This window comes from Cervus elaphus, chromosome 10, assembly GCF_910594005.1.
Source record: "Cervus elaphus chromosome 10, mCerEla1.1, whole genome shotgun sequence".
In the NCBI taxonomy this organism is placed as follows: Eukaryota; Metazoa; Chordata; class Mammalia; order Artiodactyla; family Cervidae; genus Cervus; species Cervus elaphus.
In genome coordinates this window covers 47,324,900-47,338,509 of record NC_057824.1, presented here as the reverse complement: position 1 = coordinate 47,338,509, position 13,610 = coordinate 47,324,900, and the positions used below count along the sequence as shown (strand labels likewise).

Sequence of the window (13,610 nt, the reverse complement as noted above, 5' to 3'; positions counted from 1 at the left end):
GTGAGATCAAAGGTGGCACATGTTTCTCAAAGCCATTGATTCAAAATAACTGAACCGAAGAGCTAGCTTGAGTATCTGCTACATGCCCTATAGTGGTGGACACTGTGGGTGATGCAAAGATGAGTAAAACACACTCCCTGCCCTTTAGGTGAGGATAAGGAAAGCAACAGGAAAATTCAAAGGCAGAGCTTGCTAAGTGTTGTGACAGAGGCCAGCTCTCTAGAATTCTCTAGTTTTCTTCTTAGGGCCCCCTGGTCTAGGCACACAGCACCCGGCAGTTACGACTCTGTTCTCTCTCAACCTGTCCAAGTCCTGGCCAGCCCCCTACCCCACCCCCCAGAGGTTTCTTATCTATAGCTTCCCTGCTCCACAGCCCACTGCTCCTCCCAGCAGTGTTAGCCTCCTGCGCCCTGCTCTCCTCCAGCCCACCCTGCCAGTCACCACCTTCCTCGGGCCTTCCCTGCTCTGAAGACCCAGTGATCCTCCTGATTCCCACTCACGTTTGTCCACCTGACCCTACATTCCCCACCTTCCTCCCATTGATGCTTTATTTAAGAGAGTGGTCAAAATGAGCAACTGCCAACTATTCCCCAAAGCCTGCACAAATGCCCTCTGATGACATACTTCTCTTTAAAAAAAAGTCTCCCCTTGGGACTTCCCTGGCAGTCCAGTGGTTAAGACTGAGTTTCCAATGCAGGGGGTGTGGGTCCGATCACTGGTTGGGGAACTAAGATCCCACATGCCATGTGGAGTGACCATTAAAAAAAAAAAAAAAAAGAAAAATTCTGATACATACCTGGCTGAACATCCAGGAACTCACAATAAAATACTGTTTTTCATGTCTGATGTGTTGAGAAGTTTAGCTTAGTGAACTTGAAATTGCAGGGAAAAGATGAAGTGTGGTCAACAGAATGGTTAACAGTGTCAGATGTGGGCAAGACGACTCCTCCAGAGGGACCCATCCTGGCCCTGCCCTGCCATGCCCTCCCCACGAGGCATAGTTGCAAGACCAGGGAGATGTGACCACCTGGTGCAAGCGGTCACCATCCCATTCACCAGACCCCGGCTTCCCTGTCCAGACAGACGCAAGCCTGCTTCAGGGGCTTGTACGAGCCTCTCCCCTGGGTCCACCCTCACAGAGGTGGCACTGCCCTGGTGCACAGCCTGAGGCCTAAGTGGTTGGTGGCCAAGGGGCGGGTGTTTGTCTCACAGGGATATGACGGCATATGAGGTGTGGGCTGGGGTGTCCCTTGCAGTGTGGAAAAGAACCCGGTGGGAAAAGGAGAGCGGCCTTGATCATGGGATGGTCACCTTTGACAACACACTGTGGCACAGACCTAAGTGAGAATTCTGAATTTGAACATGGCCTTCCAGGACGCTGTATCAAGGGAGGAGAACAGCACATATTGGAGCACACCTTAATTTATAACAGATAGTAAGACTTGCACAGCATGTGGGTCTCCATCTGTATTCTTGTCTCTGGCTTTACACACGTTGGTTAAAGGAATGTATTTTATTGTGTGAATGTATTTATTGTGAGTTCCTAGATAGGCCTAAACTCAAAGGTCTGGGCAAGCCTTTTATAGGTTATGTGTGTTGGGCAATTAGACTCCCTAATAATATTGATGTCAAGGCTCTCTCAGTTTCAAGAGTATCCCAATTCAAATTGACAGTCATACACAGGACTTTCTTGGCTCTTAGTAACTTGGTTGTCCAGTGCTGGCAACCTCAGGTGTCTGGATCCAGCAGCTGAAACAAGAAGCATCCTCAGCCTGAGGTCTCTTTGGCTGCTTTCCTGTGTTGGCTTCATTCTTGGGCAGGACTACACAGTTAACAACTTTACGTTCTACTTATTAAGCAATTCTAGCAGAAAACTAAACATATTTTCAGTTTTTTCTAAAGTCCAGCAAAGTCCAGGAGTCTGCTGATTGGTTATATGCCTACCATTCTTGCCTGGAGAATTCCATGGACAGAGAAGCCTGGTGTGCTGCAGTCCATGGGGTTGCAAAGAGTTGGACATGACTGAGTGACTATCACTTTCACCTTTCATGGAGGGTCAAGGCTTATCCTCTATAAATTGTACAGATAAAGATTTGGGGAGGTGGTAGTTCACCAGATAAACACTAAGATAGGGTTGTTTCCTCAGGCAGAAACAATAGTGAGATGGTAGGGATTGAAGGCTTAGCACTCAATGTGAGCCACTATCAACGGTGAACAAGAAAATGCAAATACACTTAGATTGGGTATGTCTACTGAATAGAAAGCAACTGGAGATCACACTCATTTTCCTACTGCCCTGAACTCTGGGATCAGAATTGGAAGCTTGAAGAAATAAAGCTTCATACAGTCACAGTCTCACAAGGCGTTCCTAGGTTTGTGTTTATGAATCATGCTTTCAGTTTCTGTGGCTGATTCTGCAGTACCAACCTGTGTCATCAGTGGGCCTCAGTCTCAAGAGCTGTGTGCTGAAATCAAGTCATGCTCACCTGGAAGACTCATATTTCTGGAATTTTGTAGAGAACATGAATCCCAAATTATTAAATTTCTAGACACGTGGCCAATTTGGGGCACTGTTGGGTCTATGATATCACATATCATCACTGATAATTCATCACAACAGTAGGTGTTTCCTACTTACCTGCTATAATCTCCAATTATAGAACATCTTTTAAAGATAAGTCTTATTACCTTAATTGAAATTGATGAAGACTATCAACAGACCTTCAGACATGCACTTTTGTGCTTTAAGTATTTTTTATTTTTAATGACTGATAAAAATAATCTATACACCATTTTTTAATTTCCCCAAATTGTTATTCTGAAAACTTTCAAACCCACAGAAATTGAAATAGTAATATTAAAGTATTAACACTGCCTTCACACACAAGGATTTTTTATCAAAAAAACATAGTGGCCTCTGGGCTACATGAATATCCAGGTAACTTTTGCCAGGCTGACAAGGGAAGCAGTCTCATCTTTAGTGAGAGGAGCTGTTTTCTTTCCCCGGGACATCTCTGTAATGACTCTTCTAGTGTTTTCATTCATTTTATTAGAAATTCATAACCCTGGCAAGGCATGCAGGGCCGGATTTATTCCCATTTTACAGATGAGGAAACAAACTCAGAGAAGTGAAGTGATGTGTGGGTTCAATAAGTGCCCAGCCGAAACTGGAACCAAAGACTTCTGACTTAAGTAACTCAACATTCTGTGATCACTGCCCCTCCTGGATAAGTGATGAGAGTAAAGCCAGAGCCAAGCAGAAGTGCGAAGAGTTTTAGTCTCATTCTTCTGACAGTCAGAGAGCACAGTGTCACCAGGACCCAGGTGCACAGCATTACCAGTCCTAAGTCTGTTCTCCGGAACATCAAACCACAGTGCTAACTGGGAACACAAAACCACAGTACACAGAGGGTACTGAGATTTCTGTTAGCTACCCTGGTTCCAGTTCAACATTTATTGAGCGCTTACTCTATTCCAGGTACTGTGTGTGGGATACACAGCAAATCAGACAAGGACTCCTGTCACATTCCAGTGGCTTAATGAACAGTCCCCAGGCTGCCAATGAGAGACTGCTGGGCTGCACCCTGCCATTAGCGTTGTTTGGTTCCTACAGTGCTTACGTTTTCCTTTTTATAATAAATTGCCAACTTCTGGCTTCTCTGAAACGGGCAACTTCTGCTGGATTCCTGAATATTAAGTCGCAGCCACCCCTGCCCCTGACCCAGGCCCTCTAGAGGTGACTTCAGTTCCCACCTTTTCCTACTGTCTTTCACCCAGACAACTGTGGCCCAATTCACCTACTTCTATTACCCACCTTACACCCCTGAAGCCAACAAATATCCAAACAAGATAATTTCAGATAGCATTAAGTAATGCAAGCCTGCCAAGAGAAGGGAAAAATGCTTCTAAGCAGAGGGAAGAACAGAGGCACAAGTCCCCTCTGAAGCTGGAAATAACGTGGCCTGGTTGGAGGCATGGTACGGCTGGGAGAGTGGTAGCAAGGCTACAGAAAGAGGAAGAAACCGGATTACACAGGGCCTTGTACGCTACGGTGAGAATTTTGGATTTTATTCCGAGTGCGATGGGGAGTCTTGAGAGGGTTTTAACTTGGGAATGATGTGATCTGCTTTATATTTAGAGATCACCCTGCTATGTACAAGAGTGACTTAATGAGGCAAGCCAGGAAGCAGGAAGGCCAATGAGGAAGCTACATTATCGTGGCCCTTTAGGTGACAGTGGCTAGGACCAGGATGGTATCAGAAGAGATGGAGAGAAGTAACAGATTCAGGATTTACTGCCATGGAACCCAAAGCATTTTCTGCTGGAGTGGATGGTAGTCGTGCAGTAGGGCAGAGGGAGTGAAGAAAAGGGAGTAACTGAGGATAACTCCAAGGCTGTGATTTGTTCACATGTTTATTTGAGCTGGGGGTGATTAGGGGAGGTCCAAGTTTTAGGGAGAGGGAAGAATTTATCTTGGATAAATTTTGCTGAGGCTCAAGTCTTCCTAGATTCCTCATTTCCCTTACCTCTCCCATCCAAGCAGTCCTCAAAGTCCAAAAATGGGAACTTCTAAATAGCCAATCTATTCAATCTATCCCTTCAACGCCACTGCCTCTGTCCTGATTCAGTCCTCTCTCTTGCCTTGACTTTTACAACAGCCTTCTCCAGCTGTGAGTAAACTAACAAAAAACACTTCACAGACATGTGTACCTCTCTTCCACCAGCCATCTTCGATGGCAGAAATCATGTCTTATTCACATTCATCTCCAGTGTCCATGCTATGCTGGGCACAGAATAGGCACTCAAATGCTGGATGAACTGAAAAGAAGTTCTCCTCAAGCAGGATATAACCTCCTGGAAGAGAAAAGCCCTATCTTGGGATTCTGTGATTCCTCTACCCAACGTAAAGCAGAAGCAGATATGAAATGTACAATCAATCAAATCCCAGAAACTTAGCTTTCCCAAGAGATTCAAACTGCCCTATTTGAGTCCCAGGTTTACGCAGTAGTTAATAAATGATATTGGACAACAGATAACAGTTTATGACTCTTTTCCACTTTTCTTCCAAATCTAGGAAGGAGGTCAAAAGATAATTATTCTCCATTTGACAAATAAGAAAACTGAGGCACAGGATGAAATCCCGTAATTACTTCTGGATGAAGTTAGGCGCTTTGCCTGGGTTAAGATCAGCCTTTCCCTGAGCCACTCCCCAGTTCTGGAATAGGAAGGAATCTGTCTGCCACCCCTGCAAGACTGCTGATTAGCACTCAGGTCTTCCCTGGGTTTTGCCTCCATAATTACAAGCTCCTTTGGATAGCAGGGTGTGTTGCCCCAAGGTCAAAGACCATGTGCTCTCTCTCTTCTAATTACCACTCTCCTCAGTGCTTGATGAAGACAGACTCCACCCCTTGGGCCCAGGAAAAAGAAAAGCACCTCGGTCATTAGCCTGGGAGGTCGTCAAGTAGGCCAGGAGTCACCACCAGCAAGGAGAGAGATCTGAGTAGGCCGGAATAGTTTCAATGGGGACAAGGAGAGAGAAGCTGCCATTAGGAAAATCAGGACACTCCTTTCAAAAGGCTTCCAGCTGGGGAGTACCGGAGAAAGGGCAGCAGTGGAGGCAGCAGCAGGTCAGATCCTTCCTACTGTCCCTCCTCCCAGAGTCATTTCTTCAAGGCCCCCAGGTTCTTCAGGGCCTCCTGGGCCTGCGTCAGCTGCTGCTGAAGCCTCTGGCGGGTGCTTTCGTTGGAGGCTCGCTTCAGGAGGGCCTGCATTTCCTCCACCACTGCCCGGTAGCCAGGCGTGTTGTGGAAGAGCCGCACTGCCCGGTCCCCACAGGAGGCCAGAAGCCGGCCAGTGATGTCAAAGGACAAGTCACTGATACACTCCCCGTGGACCTGCTCGAAGCACTCCTCCTTCTCACCCCGCCGCGTGTTGTAGAGATGAATACTGCTGCCACTGGCCAAGGCCAAGACCTGGGCATCAGGGGAGAGCGCCAGGCGGCACGTCACGGTGCTCGCTTCTTCAAAGCGGCCTGTCCTCAGCAAGTAGGGGTCCTGCTGCTTCTTGTATTCCACGTCTGTGTCCCACAGTTTCCACGTGCCGTCCTTGGAGACAGAGGCCATCCTGCAGCATGGAAAGTCAGGGCTCTAGCCTCACACACCCTGGATGGGAGGGCGCTGGGACAGCACTTGGGGATGCTAGCTGGGAAGCCAATTCCACTGCTATGTCTACTTCCTGCTGAGGGCAGGAAAACCCACCCACCGCACAGCTGCTGCAGAGAATGGCTGGAGGCCCCTGGTTGACAAGAGGGGCTGGGAGTCTTGGTAAGAAACTGGTAAGAAATCAGAGAGGATTCGCTCACCTCCGGGAGTCATTGGAGAAAGCGAAGAAGTGCACGGCTGCAGAGTGGCCCTTCAGTTCAAATGCTCGCACAACCTCCTGGAAGTCCCCTTTCTTCCCAAAGCAGACTTCCCAAACTTTTACATCTGGGGTGAAGCCACACGAGGCTACAAACCTGCCAGACAACCCAGGTTCCTTTAAAACTTAATTTTAAGGGCAGTTTTTTCTGCAGATCCACTAAACCCCTTTCCTGAGAGGGTTCATAATCATGTATCTAAATAACACTGTCTTTTAAAAGTGCTTTTATACATGACCCCAGTTCATCCTCACAGCTATAAGATACATAGGACCCCCGCCCCAACCCTTTATATGCTTTAAATGAGGAAGTAGAAACTAAGGACTTGAATCTAGGTGTCCTGATTTCACATGCCTGCTCCTTCTGCTACTCGAAGTTGGCTCTCTACTCTCTCTCCACCCTAGCCCCCAGCTCCAACCTCGGCCCACATCCGATGCCAGAGTCCCCTCTTCCTTACCTGCTACAAGGGGATATAGCAGCATATGTATTGTTCATGTGGTTGGTGTTGATGGTGGACAGCACCTGGCCTTTCAGATTCCAAATGAGGATGGTCGTGTCACTGGAAGCAGTCATGATGAACTTCCCTGGGGGTGAGGGGGCGTAACATGAGCTGAGGAAAATGACCTGATCAACTGACTTATGAAGGCCTCTGCTGCCCTTCATATCATGCTGCCCTCCCGCACCAAGGGTCGCCACAGATAAGGATATGACTGAAGACTATGACTATGGTGATTATCTGCCTCTCCTGGGGACTTCCTGTGGCTCCCAGGACTCCAGGCAAGTCCAGACAAGGTCCCTTTGGTCACACCAGAGCTGAGCATACCTCTCAGGCTGCATTCACTCCTTCAGTGAATATAACAGTCCATTCCCTCTTGCCTGGGGCAAGCTCCATCCTCTGAATGCCTCTCACCTGTGTCAGCGATGCCAATGTTGACAATGGGTGCCTTGTGCTTTTTAGGAAAGTCCTCCGGGGTGGCTGTGAAAGTATAGCCCCCATCTTCTCGTTTCATCATCTTGAAGATACGGAGGGTGTCTCCATTGGCCAGCCAGACAATGAATGCTCTACAAACAGGGAGTAGACAAGTCTCTCACTCCTTCAGACACGGAGACCTGTCTGTGTGAGGTCCTATGATAGACAGGCTTTAAGGAAAATCAAGATCTCCTTTCAGGACCTAGAGTCCAGCCTCACAACCCTTAATTCAGAGTCTTGTAAAACTCCTTAGGAGGTTAGGACTCTCATAGTTCTGGCTCCTTTAGCTTCTCTCTAGGGTTTAGAAAACCATGAGAGCTTCCAAGACTAATCTGGAAATCAGTCGGCTTTGGTACTTCCCAAATAGCAACAGATTTTCCCCACTCTACTTCCTTGTTAGGTAGCTGCATAACCCTCCAGGGGGCCTCAGTGTTCAAGCTATCTGGATGTTCCCTTCTGCCACCACAAGGAAGACCCTGGGTCGCTCCCTCACTATCCCAAACCAGGCATGGGAAGGACCGAGGCCTGGGTCAGGGCTTCTGCAGGCACACCTGGGGCTCCATCCTGTCCCACCTGCAGTCAGGGCTGAAGCGCACCAGGATGGCATGATCCAGCTCCACGTTGGCTCTCATGCTGCGGTGCTCCCGCTGCAGGAAGTCCTTTGTGCTCCAGATGCGGACGGTACGGTCATCTGCACAGGTAGCCAGGTACTTGCCATTGCTGCTGAAGTCCATGCAAGTTATGTTCCCACTGTGGCTCTAGGGCAAGGGCAGCAGCAAGTATGAACGGGAACCCCCTGGGCAAATGCGGAAACCCGTGCAACCATGACTCAGGGGCCCTGTTGCTTAGATCAACAGCAAGCTGCTGATGGGATGTCAGGAGAAGAGATGGGACAGGGCGTCCCCCCTGATCTGGGTCAGAGGCAGAGGAGTCTGTAACATGCACAGAATCCTACAAAGGAGAAGTCTGCGGGGCCGTGAGTCTTTATATATACGTGCGGTGCCTGGGTACCCGTGTACCTTCAATGCTGCAGCCAGAAGGCGGTGGGTGAAGTTGTGTTGCTGAGGCTTCTCCTTGCGAATCCGCTGTTGCGGTTTCTGCTTCTTGGATTTCAAGGACTTGTCAGATGGGCATCCGTTTGCTTTTTGGCCTATAAGGAAGGGCCAGGTCAACCATCCATTTACTGGCTCAGTGAGCACTCAGTGACCAACGATGACTGGCCGGGCATTGAGTGGAGAGGCACAAGAGATGACCCTGTCCTCGAGAAGAGAGAGGGATACAGGGGAAAAAAAAACAGAAGCTTTGGAATCAGACCTGGGTGTGGACTATGTATCACTGAGTGATCCTGGGGAGGCTGCTTGCTATTAGTGTCTGTAACATAACTACATAGCACCTCACTGCACATTAGAGAAGGTGCCCTCTCTGGGCAGGCGGGCTCAGTGGGTTCACAGAAAGGCCAGTGGAGAGCAGATTCTTAACCAGACCTTTCTAAGTGAGGGACAATGTGCACTACAGAAGCTGCTGACGCTGGTGTCAGGTTAAGTTACTTAATTGCTCTGGGCCTTGGCTTTTCTAAAAGAAAAGTTGAGAATTGGGTGAGATAATATATACAAAATGACAAGCACAGTACCCAAAACAAGCACTAAAAAAGGCTCAGGGAATCCCAGAGAGAACCCGGCAATGAGAGGTAGTCAACATGTGTTGAGCATGTTCCCTGTGCTGAAAAGGGTGCCAGTCATTTTTGTATAAAATAGCTAATTTGATTGAGAATCAGGACAGGTGCAAAGCGGGCATGTGTCAGATCGCCACAGATGCTCAATTCTTACAGGAAGAAAACTCCGGAGGCTACTGTTACAAAGGCAAATCTGCCCTCTGCTTGCCTCTTAGCCTTGTCTTAACAAGCCCACTCCTCTCCTCTCACATCACAGTCAAACCAAACGCTGTTTCAGGACTCCTCGGCTTCGTGCACGTTGCTATTGCCAGGAGTATTCTCCTTCTCTTGGCCGTTCTGGCAAACCATTACACAGATCCTTGAAGACCCCACCTTCAGCGTTCTTTACTTGACCCCCGCCCGCCACCGACAAAAGCGGGGCTGACCACTCCCACCCGTGGGAGTACTAGTATTCTAATACTGATCTATGAAACCCACGACACTATATTTTTCACTTACATTTTCAGATGTTCTTTACCCGACATTGGACTCCCCAAAGCCTACAGGAGATAGTAAGTATTCAATAAATGCTGTTTGTCGGTAGACCAGAGCGTTCATAATGGATGTCTCTGTCCCTTCCTCCCCGTTTTCATAAAATAACGAACAAGGAGCGCGCGGGAGAGTTTCCGAGCGGCCTCTCAGCTGTGCTCCGAGGGAAGGTGGCTTGGTTTCGGCCACGGAGAAAGCACACAGCCGCGCGGGACCCAGGTTCTAACAGATCGTCCCAAAGGGACGGGACGGGCTGGGCAAGGCGGCCCCTACTCTCGGGAAGCGAAACTCGTGTCATAGAGGAGAAAATGAGGCGGCAAGAGCGGGTCACTGACAGCCCACAGGCCGGAACGGTGGGTCGGACCCCCGAGGAGGCCGGGGAGCGAGGTCTCGCGGGTCGCCCCTAACCGTCCCCGCCACACTCACCGGCGGACCGGCCGTTCGTCTCCTCCTCCGCGCGCAGCCACCCCCGCGCTACCGCCGCCGTCGCCACGAGGGCCAGCAGCCCTAGAAACAGCGACAGGCCCATCAGCTCCGGCATCTGCGGGAGCTCCATGTCGGCAGGGCCACTGCCACCTCAGCCTCTGGCCTGGCGGACGCCTGCACGTCTCCGCGGGGACGCGCACGCACGCGGGGCGGGGCCCGGCCGTTGGTGCATCCCGAGGGGCGTGGCCTGGTCGCTGTCAAGTCCGAGGGGCGTGGCCTGGTAGTCGTTGAGTCTCCAGGGGCGGGGCCATGATCGTTGGGCCCCCGGAAGGGCGGGGCCTGGCCATTGAGGCTGTGTGATCGCGGAAGCGTTGCGGGGCAAGAAATGTAGTCCAAGTAGTCCAGGCTCAGGCCTTCCCTTGACTACTTTACTGATAATCGTTAGTAACGGCATTATTCCAGCCGTCATCACACTGGATCCTTTCAAGGAGGCAAGGGTCCGATTATTACTCCCGTTCAACAGGTGGGAACGTCTTAGTATTGGGAAATTCAGGTGGATTTTTACTGTTAATGGAGAAGGGAAAGGGTAGTTCTGGAATTAGGGGGTGGGACAGCCTCAGCAAAGACTTGAGCAGGAGGATGCTTTGTGGAGGCAGGGTATGAGTAAAATAAAAAGCCGGTAAGGGAATTCCCTGGCAGGCCGGGGGTTAAGACTTCACATTTCCATCGCAGGGGTCGTGGGTTGGATCCCTGGTCTGGTAACTAAGATCTGGCAAACCAGGCAGTGCAGGCAAGAAAAAAAAAGTAGCAGGTAAAATTGGAAGCTTCCCAGGTGGCTCAGTGGTAAAGGATCTGCCTGCCAATGCAGGAGATGCAGGTTTGATCCCTTGGTCGGTAAGATCCCCTGGAGAAGGAAATGGCAATCCACTTCAGTATTCTTGCCCTGGGAAATCCCATGGACAGAGGAGTCTGGCGGGCTACAGTCTGTGGGGTCGCAAAAGAGTCGGACACAACTCGGCAACTAAACAAGAAGATTGCAAAAGTGTTTGAGGGCCTTGAGTGCTAGTTCAGCCCAGCGAACAGTAGCCTCTGCTAGTCATTTCAGGGTGAGATAGATCAAAATTGGTATCTTGGAGATTCTATGGATGGACTAGTGTGTGTCAAGACCAAAGGAAAGCCAAGAGGCGGTTGCAAGAGTCCAAGATGGAGGTGATAAGAGCCCGGACTTGGGGGTGGCCTGATGGTAGGAAGGAAGCTGAAAAGATTTTTTTTTTTTAATTTGGCTGTTCCATGTCTTATTTGCAGCATGGGGGATCTTTAATTGCACCATGTGGGATCTAGTTCCCTGACCAGGGATCGAACCCAGGCCCCCTTCATTAGGAGTGTGGAATCTTAGCCACTGGACCACCAGGGAAGTCCCTGAAAATATTTTTAACAACACACTTTAAATTTTGAATTATAGATTCAAAAGGAGTTGGGAAAAAAAAAAAAAAAGAACAGGAAAGTCCACGGACTCTTCCCCCAGGTTCCCTCAATGGCAACATAACTATAGTGCAATATCAAAAATCAGGAAGTTGGCAGAATTTAGTCACCAAAAAAAAAGAGATATTCTGAAAGACTAATGATAGACCAGACCCACTTACTGTAGAGGGAATGTTCCCAGAAACAAAGGTGCTCCATGGGCCTCCCACTCCCACAACCCAGAACAAGTGGAAGTACCAGAGTGAGCGCTGCCAGATTCAAACGTTTTCCTGGCCACCAGGGAGCCTCTCCTGGCAGTGTGGGCCCTCTGGCTCTAGAAGGACCCTCGGAGCACAGAGGCTGCTGCAGAGACTAGAGGACAGACAGACTCACCCACAACCTCGGGTGAGGAAACAGATCCACTCAGAGCAAATGAAGTGGCCTCACTTCCTTCCCTTTTGTCCTTGGTGAGGGGGAGAAGGGGAGACTGGCATTGACTCAGCTGTGGGCAGTGGGGTGGGGAGGGCCAGAAGTGGGGTGTCCAGAGCATTCTGGGGCCTTTCCTCCTTAATTTGCTGTTTAGAACCGAAGGCCCAGTCCTGAACCACTTTCTCCACCACCTAGAGACAACGTGGTACTTTTTTTTTTTTTTTTTTACAACGTGGTACTTTTAAGAATTTCATTCACCAAGCATTTTGCCGATGCCATTTGTTGATCCAGGAGCTTGCAGTTCTTCGAATCTTCTCATATTCCCATCCCACAGATTAGGGGACTGATGCTCTAGGAGATGCTCACTAAGTGATTTTCCATAGGTGACACAGATGAAAAGTGAACCTGGGGACACATGCAGGTCTGTGACACTAATCTATCGATGTGGGGGACAAGGAGAAGCAGGAATAGGGCTCTGGTTCAGTTGAGAGTACAGGATTCTTTGACATCATGAACTCAGTTGATCCTTTAAGACAGATGATGCTATGAAATAACTTTAACCAGACCCCCCAAAAAACCCTAGGCTCTGGTCAAGTGACTTACCCCACGTTAACAAGGAAGCCAGGATTCAAACCCAGAGTCCTACTAGGGTCTGCTATACCCCGAGATCCTTATCCATCTGACCTTGCCACGGGGCTGTGGTAATGGCCTTGTTTTTACCCCCAAGTGTCCTACAGCCCAGCTGGAATCTGAAACCAACCCTCAGAAGAACAACTGGTGACACAAAGCAGAATGGGGGAAAACTGGGCAGATCAGGGAGGGAGATCAGCTGATGGGTTCAGAAGGGCAGTGAAATTCAGCTGTACCTTCAAGGGTGGGCATTTAGAACAGGTGAAACAGGATAAAAGGGAATTCTAGGAGGGAAAGTAAGGCATGAGCAAAGATATGGTTGAAGGGGTAACAGGGTCAGTCATTAACCAATGATTTTAAATTAACATCTGCTAGAAACCTGGTCTCATCAGAGGCGAGCAAGAGCCAGAGAAGCAATGGAAGCCCAGCTTCATTTTGCAATTGAAGATCCACCTGGTCTTGCTTGGTGCCTCGCTCCCTACCCCAGGCCTCTCTGTCCGGTAAAATGATACATTTCCTCATCATTTAAGTAGTGGTTCTCAATGTGTGGGCCCTGGACCAGCATCATTAGAAATGCAGATTCTTAGACTTCACCCCCCCAACCCCCCACCCCGTCTGCTGACTCAGACACTTCAGAGATGGGGGCCCTGCAAGCTGTTTACTTTTTTAATACTTATTTTTATTTATTTATTTAGCTGTGCTGAATCTTAGTCACCATATATGGGATCTTCTTTTCTGTGGCATGTGGGATCTAGTTCCCCGACCAGGAATCAAACCCAGAAAGGACCCCCTACATTGGGACTGTGGAGTCTTCACCACTGGACCACAAGGCAAGTCCCAGCAATTTGTATTTTAACGAGCTTATTAGGTGATTCTGATGCCCACTGATGTGTAAGAACCAATGATTTAGATTAACTTGAGCCCCAGACGTAGGTTATTTGCTGCTCACAGTCTCCATTACAGTGGTTCTTAACCTTGAATACATATTGGAATCACTTTAAAAAAAAAATGCTTATGTCTCCTTCCCACAGCCAGATATTCTGATATAATGGGCCTGGACTAGACCTGCTCAAGAAGAT

General features: G+C 49.0%; 1 protein-coding gene across 3 annotated transcripts; it reads right to left on the bottom strand.

Annotated features, from left to right (window-relative positions):
• Positions 1-2,735: 2,735 nt before the first annotated feature.
• Positions 2,736-10,198, bottom strand: TBL2 (transducin beta like 2). Of its 3 annotated transcripts, none has more exons than XM_043914985.1 (7): positions 10,012-10,198; positions 8,405-8,535; positions 7,959-8,143; positions 7,326-7,477; positions 6,873-6,999; positions 6,362-6,514; positions 2,736-6,123 (listed from the first exon to the last, which is right to left on the bottom strand). In XM_043914985.1, the coding sequence occupies exons 1-7, from the start codon at positions 10,139-10,141 to the stop codon at positions 5,661-5,663; spliced, it is 1,341 nt and encodes a 446-aa protein (XP_043770920.1). In that variant the 5' UTR covers positions 10,142-10,198; the 3' UTR covers positions 2,736-5,660. The 3 variants fall into 3 exon arrangements, with proteins under 3 accessions (XP_043770920.1, XP_043770921.1, XP_043770922.1); XM_043914986.1 differs by having other exon boundaries at positions 8,405-8,639; positions 10,012-10,149; XM_043914987.1 differs by lacking the exons at positions 8,405-8,535; positions 10,012-10,198 and having other exon boundaries at positions 7,982-8,119.
• Positions 10,199-13,610: the final 3,412 nt, after the last annotated feature.